The sequence below is a fragment of the Aphelocoma coerulescens genome, chromosome 25 (genome assembly GCF_041296385.1).
Source record: "Aphelocoma coerulescens isolate FSJ_1873_10779 chromosome 25, UR_Acoe_1.0, whole genome shotgun sequence".
NCBI lineage: Eukaryota > Metazoa > Chordata > Aves > Passeriformes > Corvidae > Aphelocoma > Aphelocoma coerulescens.
In genome coordinates, this window is record NC_091038.1 from 3,064,799 (window position 1) to 3,082,456 (window position 17,658).

General features: G+C 64.2%; 1 protein-coding gene across 3 annotated transcripts; it reads left to right on the forward strand.

Annotated features, from left to right (window-relative positions):
• Positions 1-1,495: 1,495 nt before the first annotated feature.
• On the forward strand, positions 1,496-17,627 carry BCAN (brevican). Of its 3 annotated transcripts, XM_068995206.1 has the most exons (15): positions 1,496-1,564; positions 6,484-6,579; positions 6,699-7,091; positions 7,234-7,408; positions 7,503-7,630; positions 8,637-8,930; positions 10,212-10,475; positions 11,187-11,306; positions 11,478-11,906; positions 13,967-14,074; positions 14,255-14,413; positions 16,092-16,174; positions 16,506-16,650; positions 16,833-17,015; positions 17,098-17,627. In XM_068995206.1, the coding sequence occupies exons 2-15, from the start codon at positions 6,492-6,494 to the stop codon at positions 17,121-17,123; spliced, it is 2,595 nt and encodes an 864-aa protein (XP_068851307.1). In that variant the 5' UTR covers positions 1,496-1,564; positions 6,484-6,491; the 3' UTR covers positions 17,124-17,627. The 3 variants fall into 3 exon arrangements, with proteins under 3 accessions (XP_068851307.1, XP_068851306.1, XP_068851308.1); XM_068995205.1 differs by having other exon boundaries at positions 11,187-11,906; XM_068995207.1 differs by lacking the exon at positions 8,637-8,930.
• Positions 17,628-17,658: the final 31 nt, after the last annotated feature.

A 17,658-nucleotide genomic window follows, 5' to 3' on the forward strand; every position in this document is an offset into this window, starting at 1 on the left:
CAGGAAGGACCAGGAGCTGCCTTGGGGAGGAGCTGGCAGAGCAGCAGCCCTGGAAAGTTCCCTCTGAGCCAGCAAGGAAACCCCAGGCCTGCCGGAACATTTGTTCCCAATTAGGATGGGGGATGCTCCTTGCTGAGCAGGCACTTCGCGGTTCCCCCAGCCGCGAGCCCTTTCCCACAGAGTGCATTTTTTTGCACGGATTTCCCATCCGGGTGCAGGATGTGACCTCATGGGTTGGGTTTAGGGGGGCAGAGGCTGGGCCAGCCCTGGGGTTTCTCTCCTGCCCGTCCCGGTGCCCGTCCCGGCGCCGCGCCCGGCGGGCAGAGCGCTGCGGTGTGAGTGTCCGAGCATCACCCGCTGGACACTCAGCCCCCGCCGAACCGCTCCGCTAACGAGACCGACTCTGCCGCCTGCAATTATTTCCCAGGGCGACAAATGATTAATTCTGCTCAGGAGCTGCGGCTTTCTGCAAACTCACCCGAGCAATTCCCTGGCAGGCTCCGCGCCGCCCCCCCGGGCAGGGAATGCTCCGTGCCAGGGAAAGTTTGAGCGAGATCTGGTTAAAAAAATCCCCGATGCCAGCTCCTGGGTGCTGCCCTTCTGCCAAGGGGCTTGAGTCTGCAAGTGAGGGGTCCCAGCTGCCCCCCCAGACCTCACTGGGTGCCCAGGTCCCCACAGGTTCCTCCAGGAACCATCATTCCAGCCTAAAGATGCATAAATTATCCTGGCCCTGACGCAGATGCAGGTGGGTAAACTGAGGCACGGCATTTCTCTGCCGGACCAAACTTGGCTGTGAATGTTGTGCTGGGAGCTCGGCTCTGGCTGCTCCCCCCACCCTCTCGGGGCCGGCAAAGCCCCTGGGTTCCTTCAGCCCTCGGACGGTGCCTCCACCCACCTCAGCCTCGCAGCAAAAGGGCTTTTGCATCACAAAGCCTCTGCTGGCTACCGGGACCCCCGCCCGTGGCCCCTTCCCCGTCCAGCTGAAGCTGCCAAATACGAGGAATAACCATTCCAAGGGCATTCCCATGCCATGGCGGGGGCTGTGGTGGGGAGACCCCCCCCCATCCTCTGGCGGGGTCCGGGGCAGCCAGCGCCAGCTGCTCCCCCACTTCTGCTGCATTGGGTTAACACCGTGCCCGGGCTGAGCATCCTCCTCTCGTGCGGGCTTTGCCAGCTGCCAGGAGGGAGGGACGGGGAGGGACGAGGCGCCTGCCAACACGGTAATATCTCTTTTTTTTTTTTCCCTTCTTAATTAGGGGAAGGAATAAATATAAAAGGAGGAGGGAAAAAGGGAAGGGAGAAAAAAAAAAAAAAAAAAGAAGAGTGGAGGACACGGACACACACACAGAAGCCTCTTTTCTCGGTGCCTGCACTTATGCCTGGTGCAGCTCCTTCCCAGCCGTCCTGCCAACCTGCTGCCGCCCGCTGCCCGCGCTGCCCCGGAGGAGCCGCAGCTCAGCCCCACGCCGGGACCCCGGGCCAGGGGACCCCCCGCCCGCGCTGCCGTTCCCCCCGCCGCACAGAGGGGCCCCCGCCGCGGGGCTGCCGCCACGCACGGAGCAAGGTGGGGTGCGGGGAGCGCGTGGGGCCGGCGGCGCCCCGGGCGCTGCGGTGTCCCCGGGGCGCTGCCGTACTGCGCTTTTCATTCCAATATCGCGTTTCACCTCCGCACGGGCAGAAAGTGAGACGAGATCTGAGCCGGCGTGGGGATGCCGAGAGGTTTCCCGGTGCTTTTCCCCGCGGGATGCAGGCGCGGGGGGCACAGGGCGTCCTCCTGCCCTGCAGCGGGGGATGCTCGGGGCTGCGGGACCCCTCGGTGCCGCTTCGGGGAGGTTTGTCCTTGTCCCCGACCCTCCCGAGCGCAGCATCGCGCTGCAAGTTTTTTTTTTCCAAAGGGAGCAGCTCGTAGCGGCTCCGCAGCGCCGGAGGCAGAGCGGGGGCTGGGGGGGCTCTTGCGAAGTTGGAAGGAGAAAGGACTTCGGTGGTGCCCGGCTGCTGTAGCCTGGAGCCCAGCCCGTCCCGCAGCCCCTCCGGCAGCGCGGCTCGAAGCTGTTGGCGAGCAGGGGCACTTCCCGGGCTGCTCCAGCAGCTGCTCCCACAGGACCCTCGTTTTGGGACAGGGGTCAGGGATCCAGGATGGGTCTGGTGTGTTCCGTGAGTCCTCCCCGTGTGTCCTGCAGAGTCTCTGGCCGGGTCCTTGTCCCAAGGAGGCTGCAGTCAGGGTAGCAATGGAAAGGGAAACTGAGGCACGGAGCCGGACAGGGATCCGGCTCCCCCCACTCCTGCCCGGCCGTGTCGCTGCTCCCCGTGGGGGTGGGCTGGATTCAGGGGCAAAGCTGCCCGCTCCCGGGGGGCTGGGGCCGAGCCCAAGGTTTGGGATGGCTGTAGGGCACCGCCGGGTCTCCCTGTCCTCCCTCGGCTCTCTCAGCTCTGTCCCCACCCTCTGCTGGTGTCCCAGTGGGGGAAGCAGGAGGGACCAGGGGAAACATTTTCAGGATTTTCATGGCTTTTTCCATTCAAGCAGCCCCGGTGTGAATCCCAGATCCACCGTGGGGTATCCCGGGGAGAGGGAATTTTACTGCAGTCCCCTTCCCCTCCCTCAGCCGGAGCATTTCGTCCCCAGGATGAAGGGGCTGCCCTTGAGCAGCTCTGCCAGGGACCGCTGCTCCTGTCACGCCGACTTCTCCTATCTCGGCCCAACCCAGAACCTGTTGCTCTTCCTTTTGGCCGCCCGGGGGGTGGGAGAAACCTCCCTCTGCCCCCAGCCTGGAGCCTTTTCCAACTTCTGGGCTCAAGCATGGCAGGGAGAGGGTGAGCAGGATATTTTAGGGCTGCTTTTCAGGGAGTGGTTTTAGACTGGGGAAACTGGGAGATGGGGAGGTTTTGTGCTGGGAGCGGGGAGATGCGGATTTGCTGGTGAGCGGCAGCGGGGCTGGGTCCCACCCCTGCCGGCATCTGGGACCCCCATCCTCCACCTCTCACTACCGTCCCACCTCGTGCCTCAGTTTCCCCACCTGAGCCCCAGAGCCGGGGGAGGCGGGGATGGGTGTGCAAACCTTCACGTGTGCGTGTGACACACTTACCCAGGGGTACACGTGCTCGTGTGTCCCTGGCGGCTCCTGCGGGGTCTGCTCCCACCCCCACCCCTCTGTGCGGGACTGAATCTCCCTCCTCTTCCTGTGCTCTCCCGGACCCCCGTGCAACAAGGAGCCCCTTTCTCCCTGTTGGGGGGAGGGAGGTGGCGAGGGGTTCTGGCAGCTGGAGGGACCCGAGGGACCCCCCTTCTCCCCACCTGCTTCCGGCCTTTTAAGCTCTGCCAGCAGCCGCTGCCAAGAAGCTGCCGGGCGCTCCCCGCGCATCCCTGAGCTGGCGTGTCCCTGGCACGGCCCCACGCCGGGGACCCCTCCGATGGTCGCACCCCACCCGCCCGCGGGGGTGGGGACGGGTCCTGGACGCAGCAGCAGTTTGCAGCTCCGGGGGGGACGGGCACGGCTCAGCCACGTGCGAACGGTGGCGGCGGCCGGGGCTGCGGCTCCGTCCCCGTTCGGCGGCCGGGGCGGCAGCGGCGTGTCCGGAGCCCTTTGCTGGTGGGGATGGGGCTGGAGCGGGGCCAGGCTGTGCCGGCGGCTGCTGACTCATTCTGCAGCTGAGCATCCCTGGAAAGCCACCGCTCTGCTCCCCCCTCCTCCAGCTCGCTGCGGGCTGCCAGGGCACCTTGGGAGCCGCGATGAGCAACCATCACGTGGAGGGGACAAGGGGCCGCGGAGAAGAAAACCCCTCTCCGGAGATGAAAAGGGACACCCCCCCCGGCCAGCCACTCGCAGCATCTCCTGCATCGAGGAGTGCTGCAGCCCCAGATCCTGCAGGTCCTGTGTTCAAGGAGGCAGATCTGAAAGCAGGGCCGAGCTCCGGGGAGAAAGAAAGATCATTCCTGTCCCAAAATAGACTTCAGCTCCATTTTCCACCTGGTTTCCCACAGAAATGGAGGTTAGCAGGCCCTGCCACGTGCGTGCGTGCCTGTGTGTCTGTCTGATCCCGGCAGCTCCTGAGCTCTCAGGTCTCTGGGACCATTGAGCCTCACAAGTTGCTGCCATTATACCCATTCAACATTTTTTGGCTGCCCTTCCCTAGTCCTGCTCCCAGCTTTTCCCTCATGACGTGTGGGTCAAAAGATTTTCCATTTGTGGAAAACAGGAAAAAAACCCAACGCAAAAAACCAACCCCAAACCCCAAACTTGACGTCTGAGCATCTCTTGTCATCATGGGACTCCAGGACCTCGGGACATCCCCCATGGGCAGGGTGAAACTGGGTTTAACCCTTTCCACATCCCATTCCCAGTGCCAGCACACCGGTCCAGTCAGGGATGGGCACAGGAGGGGATGAGACACTCCAGCTTGCCCAATTCCTGTGGAGTTTTATCACTTGGATTTCCTCCCCAGGGCTTCAGGGCTGCTGTCCGCGCCACCATGGCGCCTTGGGGACGGGAAGAAAAGGTGCCTGTGACAAAAGCCTTCCTCGCTTGGCTGCCCGGGGGGTGGCACCAGCCCCCGTGCTGGAGCCTGGCCACGGCTGCCACGCAGGAGGGTTTTGTCCCTTGGTCCAGAACCATGGGGCTGCATTCAAAATATCCGTCCGGAGCACAGAAAGCCCCTGGCTTGGCCCTGGCACCACTGGCAAGGTCCTGGGCAATCAAGCTTTGGCTGCTCCTGCTGAGCTCCTGCTGGGAAGGGGACGTTTGTGGTCTGCACAGGATGGTCGATGCCCATGGCGTGTGGTGCCAGGGGCTTCAAGTTCACAGAGTGTGGTGTTAGGAGCTGTGCATGGGCAGTGCCCTGTGCTATGGGCTGTACACCCATGGTGCGTGGTGCCAGGGAATGCACCTGGTGTGTGCTGCCAGGGCTGTGTGTCCATGGTGCCAGGGGCTGTGCATCCATGGTGTGTCATGCCAGAGGCTGTATGTTCATGGCGTGTGGTGCCAGGGTTTTTTGTCCAAGGCTCCAGGGGCTGAGCGTTCATGGTGTGGCATGCCAGGGAATGTACATCGCTGGCGTGTGGTGCCAGGGTTGTGTGTCCGTGGTTCCAGGGGCTCTGTGTCCATGGTAATTGGTGCTGGGGTGTGCAGGGCTGTATTCATGCCCCCTCCCCACGGCGGTGGTCCCCTGGGCACGCTCTGGGAACACTGCTTGAGGAGGGATGCAGGTGACCAGGACAGCCTCCTGTCAGGCTGTTCCTGGTGGCCAGTGACTGGACATGGGGCTGCCTAAGCTGCTTCTGTGGCTGCTGGAATCAATACGGTGCAAAGAGCTCATAAATTTCAAAGCTGCTGTGAGCCTCAGGGTGCGCTGTTCCCAGGGAATGGCACGATGCATCCCTGGCACGGGAGGCTGAGGAGCCTCCAGCCCCACAAGGAGCCTCTGCAGAGGGGTGGGGGGGTATTGGAGCAGTGCATCCGGCAGGGACATCTCCCCACATTCCCAGCATCAGCGTCCTCTCTAGATGGTTGCAAGAGCAGCAAGGGCAGCTGGACCCCCCCTGGGACATGCCCATCACCCCCTGTGCTGCTCCCTGGAGAGGGCTGGGGGCCAGTGATGGTGGTGCTGGCCACTGGGCTCTCCTTTCAGCACTGGTCCCCAGCCCACCGGTGAGAGCCCTTTGTGCCAGGCAGCCTGAGAGAGGCCTGGGACATAATGGCTGCTTTGGTCAGCCTCGGTTTTCCCAGCCCGCGCGCGGGGAGCCTCCAGCGTGAGCTGAATGGCAAAGAAGCCGTCCTGCTCCTTCCCTCCCCCTCTGCCCCGTGCTTTGTGTGCTCTGGGCTGTCCCCCCGGCAGCCCGCTGACCTCAGCTCCCTCCGTAGCCGCCCCCGGCAGCGCACACGTGCACAAGCGCACGCACACGCGTGTGCACACCCGTGCCGAAACGTGCGTGCAGTGGCGTGAGCAGCCGTGTGTGCCCTGCTGGCTCCCTCGCCTCCCTCACCACCTCTTTCCTGACCAAACAGCCGCTGTTCAAACCCTTCCTGAGGTTTCTCACGGTGGCACCGTGGGCACACGGCCCTGGTGCTGGCATCGCCTCCCTGCCCACTGCAGCCGGTGCTTGGGCTCAGGCCGCCTGTGCTGTCCGGGCCAGGCTGGACTCTGCTGTCCCCAGGGAACCCAGCTCCCAGGGGAGGTCAGAGGGGCTGGATGGCACCCAGTGGCTCCCAGCCAATGGTCCTGGTTGCTCATGTTGTCTTCTACCTCCTGTGAACCAGGGCACATTTCCTTCCCTCCCCTCTCCTCTCCACTGTCCAAGGGTCCAGGTTACTCTGCGGCCGTGCCAGAGCTGGCCTCTCCCTCTGTGCCCCAATGCTGCGTGCATCACCCCACCCCCACACACATGGGCTGAGGGATCTCCCCAGCCACTTCCCCAATGCAGGGATGGGGTATTTTTGATGCTTTTATGAATTCTAAGCAGAGCTGGTGGTTTTTGCTCCCCCCTTGCAGGGCAGAGCATGGCCCCAGCCCTCCCGCTGCTGCTGCTGCTCTGGATGTTTGTCCCCACAGCGGTCCCGGAGGTGTTCGGCCCCGGAGATGGCACAGGTAACTCGGCACCATCACCCACATTTGTGTAACTCCCTGCCCCGTTGCTGCCCTGCCGTGAGGGTCTCGGGGGGGCCCCACACCAGTCCTGCTCATGGCTCCTCTCTTCTCCCACCCAGAGGACCTCAAGGCTCTGCAGGTCTCCATCCCACGCCACCCAGCCCTCGACGCTGTGCTGGCAGGCGACATCACCATCCCCTGCCTCATCACCTACCTTGGCCCCCAGCCCACCGCTGCCACGGGCGGCCGCCGGGCGGTCCTGGGAACCCCCCGGGTCAAGTGGACCTTCATCTCTGAGGGCAGGGAGGTGGAGATCTTGGTAGCTCGGGGCGACAGGGTGAAAGTGAGCGAGGACTATCGGCTGCGCGCCTCCCTGCCCATCTTTCACCAGCGCTACACCAACGCCTCCCTGCTGCTCACCGAGCTGCGCCCCAACGACTCGGGCATCTACCGCTGTGACGTGCAGCATGGCATCGAGGACGGCCACGACATCCTCCATGTCAAAGTCAAAGGTACTTCAAGGTGGGGAGTGGTGGGATTTGGGGCGGGTCGGGGCCCTCTCCTGGCTCAGCAAATGCCCCCCTGGGTGCATCTGCACCCACGTGGGTGGGGGCTGCTGTGAAGCCCCTTGCCCATGCCCATGTCTGCCCCCAGGGGTGGTGTTCCACTACCGGGAGGGCTCCATGCGCTACGCCTACACCTTTGCCGAGGCGCAGGAAGCTTGTGCCCGGATCGGCGCCAGCATCGCCACCCCCGAGCAGCTCTATGCTGCCTACCTGGGTGGCTACGAGCAGTGTGACGCCGGCTGGATCGCCGACCAGACCGTCAGGTGGGCACCACAGCTGCCCGGGCCTTGCGCCCACGGCCTCACCCCATCATTCCCTCGCCAGTCACCAGCCCTTCCCTGTGCTTTCCTGCCCCAGGTACCCCATCCAGACACCCCGTGAAGCCTGTTACGGAGACATGAACGGCTTCCCCGGGGTGAGGAACTACGGAGTGGTGGACCCGGAGGACATGTACGATGTGTACTGCTACGCTGAAGACCTCCCAGGTGCCCGTGGTGCTGCCAGCCATCTTTCGCCCTCCTCTGCTTTTGCTCCCACACTAACTCGCCTCTGTAACCTGTTGTAAACCCAAGTGTAAAAGCTGCCCTGCACTGCAGGCGCTGTCTCTCGGGTGCGAGGACTTGCTGTGCTGCTTCCTAAAGCATTCCTGGTTCAGTCTGGTGGGGTGTGGTGCTCTCTCCCTAGCAGCAGGCAGTGCTCGGGCTAGGGTGTGCCCACAGCCATCTGCCCCAGTGCAGCAGCACGCTGTGTGTGATGGTTTGGGGTTTGTGCCGTTTGTGCTCGTGTCATGCTTTGCATGTGATGCAGGGCTGCAGATCCTGCCTGGCCGTGTGTGCATGGGGGTGGCTGGTCCCTCCTTCGGGTCCTGATGGGGCTCCCCACCGGTGGTGGCAGCTGCTGTGGGGTCAGTTGGGTGGTGCCAGGCAGGTGGCAGGGATGAGGGACACATCCCTTGTGTGCAGGGGACGACGCGCTGCGACCAGGAGAGCAGTGCAGTCGTGGGGGCTGATCCATGCCGTGCCTTAGGGCAGCGGCCCCCAGCCCTCCTCAGCCCCACCACAGAGCTTGCAGTTCTCCTTAGAAATGTCCCACACGTGGACTGCACTGTGCAGGGCGTGGACCTGCTCCTCTGCAGTCCCGTTCACGAGCGCGTCAAAGTCTCAGGTCTGTTTGCAAGGGCAGGAATCCCACGTGGCGTGAGAGCTCCAGCCGTGCCTGCGCTGTGGCTGTGCATGTGCAGGGAGGCAGGGATGCAGGCAGGGAGGCAGGGAAGCAGGCAAGAAGGCAAGCAGACAGGGAAGCAGGCAGGAAGGCAGGCAGGGAAGGAGGCAGGAAGGCAGGCCTCCTCCAGCCCCTGGTGTGCCACCACACACCGGAGTCTCCATCTCCACGCCAGCTCCTGGGGTCATGCAGAGAGCAGAGGAGGTGAGGGGGCTCCCGCAGCCCGTGCCGCACTCCCCAGCTCTGACGCCCGTCTCCCTCTCTTCGCAGGGGAGATCTTTTTGGAGACGGCCCCAGACAGGTTCACGCTGGAGGAGGCGGCGCAGCGCTGCCGGGCGCTGGGCGCGGAGCTGGCGAGCCCGGGGCAGCTCTACGCAGCCTGGAACGCGGGGCTGGACGCCTGCAGCCCCGGCTGGCTGGCCGACGGCAGCGTCCGCTACCCCATCGTCACCCCCCGGGAGCGCTGCGGTGGGGCTCTGCCGGGCGTCAAAACCATCTTCCTCTTCCGCAACCAGACGGGATTCCCCGATGCCCAGAGCAGATACGATGCGTACTGCTTCCGAGGTAAAGAAGGGCACCGCTGGCCCGCAGATGCTCCCAGGCAGGGACCAGTGGGAGGCCTCGGGAAGCCTCCGGGCAGGGGTGCGTGTGCCCGGCGGGTGCGCTGGGTGCAGCAGAGCCGGGATGTCCTGCGGGATCGGGGTTGTGGTGGGATCCCTGCGTGCTCTCGGCGGGTGCTCTGGGTGCAGCAGAGCCGGGGTGTCCTGCGGGGCCGGGGTGTCCTGCGGGGCCGGGGTTGTGGTGGGATCCCTGCGTGCTCTCTGTGCCGGGTGCCGCGCTGTCGGGGCAGAGCAGGGGTGGGTGCTTGGTTCCGTCTCAGCCTGCTGTGGTGGGATAGGGGTGCCTTGCATGCCAATACACCGTGCCAGGGGAGGGATAACCTGCATGGTCCTGACACTGCATGCTGATACCTCTCGATAGAGGAGGGATGCTCTGCGTAGTCTCAACAGTGCATGCTGACACTTTGTGGCAGAGTAGGGACGCCCTGCATGTCCTCAGTACTTCGTGCCACTTTATTGTGACAGAACAGGGATGTCCTGCATGGCACCGTCGGTCTGCATGAGCTCTGTGGGCACGGCTCCGGGAGGGTTCATCCCCCAGGGCTGCTGGCCTGGGAGGCACTCCTGGGTCCCTGGGGCTGTGGGATGCAGCCTGCCAGGCTGGTTTGGGGCGATATCTCCTGTGGTGGGCAGGACGGAGACCTGTGGGCAGCGGCATGGCACTGCCTGCGAGCAATGAGGAAGGACAGAGGCTGGCAGGGATAACGGGCACGGAAGGAAGAAGAGCTGTCCCTCCACTCCTCCTGCCTGATCCCACATCTCTGTGTATCTGCTCAGGGCCATGGGGGCTCACGGTATGGGGATGCTGTGCATCTCTGTGCCTCAGTTTCGCCATCTCTCAGCAGGGAAAGACATGGCTTAGGCAGGATGGACCCGTTCCATGATTCCACAACCCCTGTAACCCACTAACTCCCCGTGCACGTCTGCCCTCCCCCCCGGGAGTAGAGAAGGATCCCCACAGGGAGGGGAATGCAGGGTTTAGGGTCTGGCCCCACCCTGTGCTGCCGAGCCCCACAGCTCCTACTGGGGCTGTTGGCTCTGCCAGCGCTTGGGAGGGCCTGATCCTCCCCTGTGCTGACCCTGTCTAGAGGGGGAAGGGGAGACTGAGGAGAGCTGGGTCCCTACTGGGGTGCCAAGGCTCCAGACCTGCTCTGGGGTGAGGTCATCTCTGCTTGCCGTGGAGCCAGGACAGGGCAGTAATATCCCACTTTCTTTCTGCCCACAGAAGGGACAAACTCTTTCCCTGAGGCTGCAGGAAAATACCAAGCCCAAGAGCCCGAGGAGAATCTCCTCCAGGAGATTGTCACAGTGGCAGAAAAGCTGGAGGAGCTGCAGCTGCCCAGAGCGCAAGTGGAGATTGAGTCGCGAGGGGCTATTTACGCCGTCCCTTTCTTTGAGGACGCTGAGCTGGAAAAGCCGAGCCAGTCCCCTGAAGACGCACTGGGGCCAGGGGCCCGGCACCCCCCACTAGCTACCTCCGTGTCCTCAGGTCACCCCACCTCTGCCTCCCTTTTCCCCACAGCCCTGGCTGTCCCTGAGGCAGGTGTCCCCCTAGGCTGTGGTGTGAAGCTGGGGAGCCCATCCCCTGCGGAGGAGAATGGGGGGACAGGGACAGTGGGGCAGGGACTGTCCCACACCCGTAGCTCAGCTGTGGTGCTGCCAGGGCTGGGACACAGAGAGCAGCCACAGGACGGAGGCACCAGGATTGCAAGGAGAGGTCAGAGGCACCTGAGGGTGCCCGGGTCACCCCAGCTGTCCCCATCCTTCCCGTGGAGGCGGCACCCATGGCCGGGGCACCAGTGTAGGGCTGTGCAGTGGCACGGGGACATCCGTGTGTCCCTTGGCTGGAGTCCAGTGGGCAGGGTCTGTGCTGGACCATGGTTTAGCAGCGCAAGGAACTGGAGAAGGGAGCTGGCAGCTGGAGGGACACGAGGCGAGGTGCAGCGGTGAGGGGCTGAGCATGGCCCCCACCACAGGAAAGCCGGGGCTGGACTTGGCAGTGGCCGGGCCAGAGCTCAGTCGGCCGTGCCGGTTCAGAGGGGACAGTGTCACACGGGCTCGGGGCCACTTCCATCTCCCCGCGCACCTTTGTGCGAGCAAGACTGGCAGTGCTGGCAGGCGATGCCGGTGCCCGCAGCCCCGCGCTCCGGCTGGCTCCCGGCGCCGGCCTCTCACTGCCTTTCTGCCTTGCCCTTTGCAGAGGAGGAGCAGGGAGCAGCGCCGGGCGGGGGCCCTGGCAGCACATCGGCGGAGAGCCCGGGCGGAGGGCGAGACCCCAGCCAGCCCCTGGAGCCAGAGGGACCCACCGGTGCCCCAGCAGGTGACACGGAGCCTCCTGAGGGCTTTCCTCGGCCGCCCAGCCCCGTCGCCCCCACACAGCGCCCCGACCGCCCGCGGGACGCCTTGGGGCGGCCGGCCCACGCTGCCAGCCCTGGGGCACCTGGGCACCGTATGACATCGCCAACCAGTGCCGCTTCTGCCACCTCGACAGAGAGCCGAGAACCTGGCGGGGCCCCCCGCCGCGGTCACAAGTCCGGCGGGGCGAGCACCCCCGTTCCTGCCGCCGAAGACGCCGAGCTCTCCGGAGACGTGGTGGAAAGCCCCGCGGCGTCCCCGCTGCCTCCCGCGCCCTCGCAGACGCAGGAGGAGGGGGAGGAGCAGTCGGGAGCCGTGTGGCTCCCCTCGCCTGGGGTCCCGGGGGACGGCAGCACTGTCCCCGCGGTGACACCGTGGCACGCAGAGCTGCCTGGCAGCAGCAGCGCACCGGCCCCGGGAGGAGAGGAGGCTGCGCCGCCACCGCCGGGCGCTGACCGCGGGATGCCTGCTGCAGCTTCCGAGGAGGAGGAGGAGGAGGAAGAGCAACCTGCTCCCTCCATTGCAACCGTGGAGGGTTTCCTTACAGCCGTTCCTGGAGAACCAGGTGGGACCCTCAGGGATGGCCTCACCTCTCCCCGTACTGACAGTTCTGGGGTGGTCCTGGTGGGGACCCCATTGGGGGACCCAGCCTCCAGCACGGCTGTGCCCCTGCCCGCCCTGCCCACTGAGCGGGCCAGTGTCGGGGCAGGTGCCTGCTCGGCCCGGGATCCCTGCCGTGCCACCCTTGCCCTCAGTGCAGCCCTCCTGGCTGCTCTCTGGCACTAGAGATAGCCAACACCTTTCCTTCACGCTGTGCTTCCCTCTGTCTGTCCGTCTGTCCATCTCTCCTCTTTCTCTCTCTCTCCTCCTCAGCTGGGTAAGGGAAGGTTACAGGTTTGGAGAAGCACATATTTGTCAAACAAATTGGTCTGATCTCTGCATGCACTTAAATCTTTTCTACTTCTGTGAAGTGTTTTAATGACTGTTTCCATGAAAAAGCCCAATAAGCAAAAGGCGGCCCCAGCCCCTGCTCTGACTAACCGTGGTACTAATAAAGGGAATTAAAAGCTTTGTAGAACAAGCATCTCGGCGAGCTCTTCCCTTCGTCCTTGCGCCTGCTGCCCATGCGCCTCTCCCACTGACGAACTAATCCCCCGATCCCGGCCCTGCGAGTCCCCGGGAATGGGGTGGATGGGACACCTGTGAGGTCTGGGAGGGGTATGGCTGCTTTGCACCCTCCATGTGGCCCCCCTGGGACTGACTGTTCCTGCACCGCCCCGGGAGGAGGGATGAGGGCTGGATGCTGCATGGCATGAGCAGGGAGAGACATGGGGGACACTGATAGGTCATGGGGTGCAGAACCCCCCCAAGATCACCCTGCCTTGTGCAGCTCCCAGTGGCCAAGCACCCTGAAATCGCTGCAGTCCCCTGTGGACCACGTCCCCCACCCCCTGAGCCCCAGTCCTCCCACATGGGGGCTGAGATGGGTGAGCAGTGGGAACACGACCTGCTGTGGGTGGGTGTCACCCCCCAGCCCCACCCTCTGGTCCCCCCACTGGGATGATCCCAGCTCTGATGCCCGTCCTGCAGCCAAGCCCCTGCCACCTCTGCCCCGTCCCACTCCCTGCAAGGGCAGCTGCAGCAGAAGGGACCATGTGGGGTCCCTGTCCCCCTGGTCTGGCAGAGCCCTGCCCAGTCCCGTGGCACGGAGGAGGCTCTGTGGAAAGTGGCCAGAGCCCGCGGGGTGGCTGCCTTTGCCCTGGCAAGGACAGATGCTCAGGAAGAGCCGTGTGACATTAGGGCCCTCCATCGCTCATCCTGTTCCATGCCTCGGTCTGCTGGGGATGAGCTGTACATCCCGAGTGAGCCACCGGCACCTCGCAGGGAGGTGACGCTCCCTGGGCATGGGTGAGGGTGGCACCGAGCCGAGGGCCATAAAATGGGGCATCATTAGGCTGGAGCGGGTCAAGGACTCTGAGTGTCCGCTCGGCCGGCGCTGGCAGCAGCCCTTCATCACGCTCTTGAGCTGGGCTGGGAGCACACGCTGTGCTCTGGGTGCATTAATGACTGCAACGGGCTCGTGGGGCTGTGCGGGGCGGGGAAGGTGCCGGCTGAGTTATCAGCCCTGTCCAGGCTGGAGGTGACACCAGAGGGATGGGCATGCAGTCACCTCACTGCCAGGCCGAGAACATGTGGCTGGAAGTGCCAAGAGGTTTATCTTATCGTCTGCATGTTCCCCTCCCAAAACACAATGACTGCGTCACTCCAGGGCCCCAGGCAGAGCCAGCGGGCCAGGGGCTGGTGTGGCAACGGGGCCCAGTGATGGGGAGATGAGAGCATCCAGCTGTCATCTCTGTGCCCTAAGGGGAGGCCAAAGGCCCAGGTCTGGCCAGCTCTGGGCCGGGGTTGCTGAGCTGTCCACATGCAGTGGTGGAAGGGCAGTGTGGGATGGCTCTGGGCACATCACAGTGCACCTGAGTCCTTCACCTGCCCCAGAGCTGGTGGCCTCAGGAGCAGCTCAGAGACCTGGCTGCTGTGGGACACTGCAGGGATGAGGCTCTGGCACTGCTGGGCACTGAGGAGTCCCCGAGCTCTGCGGTGAGGACGGCTGCGTGTGCCTTGCAGGTGGCTGTGTCCCCAACCCCTGCCTGAACGGAGGGACCTGTGTGGAGGACGGCGCCCACCTCACCTGCTTGTGCCTGCCTGGCTACGGAGGCAGCAGCTGTGAAAGACGTGAGTCCCCTGGGTCCCACTGTGGCCACGCTGGATAGTCCCCATGCAGCTCCTGCTGCTGTCTCGGCTGCTGAACCAGCGGCCCAGGAGACAGAAATGTGGGGAAATCAGGAGCTTGGGGTGAGTTGGGCTCCATCACCCTGACCTTCTCCTCTCTCCCTCCTTGCTCCCGTGGCTCAGCACTGCGGAGGTGCAGCCCCGGCTGGGACAGCTTCCAGGGAGCCTGCTACAAGCACTTCCCCACTCGGAGGAGCTGGGAGGATGCGGAGACCCAGTGCAGGCACTATGGGGGACACCTGGCCACCATCCTGACCCCCGAAGAGCAGGACTTCATCAATGGTACGTGACAATGACCCAGACCCTGCTGCATCCCTCCACTTCTGCCCAGGGACCCTCAGTGCTGGGCTGTGAGTTTTAAACAAGTAGCAAAGAGCCAGGGTAGAGCCCAGGCCTAGTGGATGGGTGGGTGGACACATGGATAGAGAGGTGAGAATATGGAGAGGGACATGGAGAAGAGACATGGCAGCAGACAGGCTCAGTCCTGGGCTGCTCACAACAAGACAGACATTGAGGGGCTGGAATGTGACCAGAGAAGGGAACAGAGCTGGGGAAAGGGGCAGGAGCACCAGGAGAGGCTGAGAGAGCTGAGGGGACTCAGCCTGGAGAAAAGGAGGTTCAGGGGGACCTTCTCCCTCTCTACAACTCCCTGACAGGAGGGTGGAGTCAGGTGGGGGTCAGGCTCTGCTCCCAGGGAACAAGGGACAGAACCAGAGGAAATGGCCTCAAGTTGCACCAGGGGAGGTTTAGGTTGGGTATTGGGAAAATTCCTTCATGGAAATGGTGGCACAGGCTGCCCAGGGGAGTCCCCATTGCTGGAGGGATTTAAAAGACTTGTGGATGTGGCACCTGGGGACAGTGGTGCCCTTGGCTGTGGGGAAATGGTTGGACTTGACGACCTGGCAAGGCCTTTTCCAACAAAATTCTATGATCCAGTGATGGGCAGACAGAGCAGCAGAGGGTTGGACGTGTGCAAGTAAATTTGAAGGCAAAGCCATAACCTGCCTGAAATCAGCCTTGGAGGGAGGGGGGAAAGGCAGGGGGAGGCAGATCAGGGGACAAGTGCTGTGGGAATGGCACAGAGAGCGAAGAGGCCTGAAGGGACATGGGGGTGAAGGAGGAAGGGGCAGTGAGAGACCTCACAGGGAGATGCAGAGACACGTAGGGACAGGCAGGGAGCCACAGGGACTGGCTGGGCCAGAAAAGGGACTGGTAGAGCCAGGTGGGGACTGATGCAGACAGGTGGGGACTTGCAGGGACAGGCGGGGACTGGCAAGGACCTACAGAAGCAGGTGGGGACCGGCAGAGCCAGGTGTGGACAGGCAGGGACTGGTGCAGACATGTGGGGACCTGCAGGGCCAGTTTGGGACCTGCAGGGACAGGTGGGGACCGGCAGAGCCAGGTGCGGACCTGCAGGGACAGGTGGGGACCTGCAGGGACAGGTGGGGACATGCAGGGACAGGTGGGGACATGCAGGGACCTGCAGGGACCTGCAGGGACAGGGGGAACCTACAGGGATCTGCAGGGACAGGAGAGAACCGGCAGGGCCAGGTGGGGGCCGGGGGGACAGGCGGGAACCTGCAGGGACAGCTCGGGACCTGCAGGGAGGGGAGGAGACCGGCAGAGCCAGGTGGGGACAGGCGGGGACAGGCGGGGACAGGCGGGGACAGGCGGGGACAGGCGGGTCCCGGGGCTCTGCCGCCCTCTCCCGGCCAGCCCCGTCCCGCCTCCCCGGGGGTGAGGGGTAAAGGGGTCCCCCTATGTCCCTTTCGGGGCTCCCCTTGTCCCCAAACCTCCCAGCACCTTCCCGCTGAAGGGCGAGAGACACGCCCACATCCCATTCACCCCCAGACCCCAAATGTCCCCGAATTCAGCCTCCAGCACCCTTTCAGTCTCCCCGGCCAGGTGGTGCTGGGGCACCTGGATGTGTCCCCGCCCCAACACACCCGCTGTCCCCCAGACCAGTACAGGGAGTACCAGTGGATCGGCCTGAACGACCGGACCATCGAGGGGGATTTCCAGTGGTCTGACGGGAGCCCCGTGGTAAGTGGGGCTGCCAACCCCTGTGTGCCCCCGCCGGGGGAGCCGCCCCGCCTGGCACCTCCTTATCCTCCTCCAGCACCGGGGCCGGGCTTTGAGGCTCCCAAACAAGAGTCGCTTGCCTCACCCGGGCTGAGCATCCTCAGGGGAGCCAGACCCTGGGATTTGGGGTCCCGAGGCCATGCCAAGGGGCATGGAGGTGGGACCTCATTCCCGACGGGGATGTCACAGCCAGGAGGCTGCAGATGGGTGTGTGCTGGTGCAGCAACCCCCTCCCCACACTGAAGGGGTGTACTGGGATGCCCCGTGCACCCCGTCCCGCCTGTCCCCCCAGCTCTACGAGAACTGGCACCCCGGGCAGCCCGACAGCTACTTCCTCTCCGGGGAGAACTGCGTGGTCATCGTGTGGCACGATGGGGGCCAGTGGAGCGACGTGCCCTGCAACTACCACCTCTCCTACACCTGCAAAATGGGGCTGGGTAAGCTGTGCCCAGGCTGGGGGGCTGGGGCTGCACCCCCCGTCGCCCCAAAGAGGGGCTTCCCCACCACCTCCACAGCAGGGAGACGAGTCCTGTGCGTGGGACCCTGAGCCCGTTTGGGCTTTTTCGGGGCTGGGGGGGCCCCCCGTGGCTGACCGCAATGAGCCGCCCCCCCTTTGCAGTGCAGTGCGGGCCCCCCCCTGCCCTCAGCAACGCCCGAGCCTTTGGCAAACCAAAGCAGCGCTACGAGATCGGCTCCACCGCGCGCTACCAGTGCCGGCTCGGCTTCGCCCCGCGCCGCTCGCCCGTCATCCGCTGCCGCGAGGACGGCACATGGGAGCCACCCCAGCTGGCCTGTCGCCCTGGTGAGTGACGGGCTCCCCCCGGCACCCCCAGCACCTGCACACGGCGCTTTCCCTTCACCTGGGATTTCTTGTGTCTCCCCAGGCCTGGCTCAGCCCCCCAGCCACTGAGTGAGTCCCTGGGGCAGCAGCCAGCACCTCCGCAGGCCCTGGAGCCGGTGTGGATGGGGACGGCACTGGGACCCCGGCACGGACCCCGACGTGGCACGAAACCTCACTGTTGGGTGTCTGTCCCCTTGTTTGTTTTATATCTGTACAAAGAAATCCTAATAATTAAAGACCCCCTCAAAAGGAACCGACAGTGGCCCAAAATGCAGCACAACAGGAGTTCTGTTCCCAGAGTCACAACAGAGTTGAAATCAAGTGGGACACCACAGGCAGGGGATGGCAGGGACCTGCCAGCATCACCTCCAGCCATCTTCTCTCACCTCTACCCCGAGGGTCCTCATCCTGTGACACCCTGGTGGGGGTCGACATGGGGACATCCAAGCTCTACTGCAGCTCAGCACCCATCCTGAGGTGTGGGGGGGCTTCTGCACTTCCCTGGAAAGGCAGAAGCTGCTGCCGCAGGCTTGGAGTGGGTGTGTGTTGCCCAAACCCGCTCTCTGTGCTTCTGTGGGTATTAAAACCAGTAAACAGGTGGCAC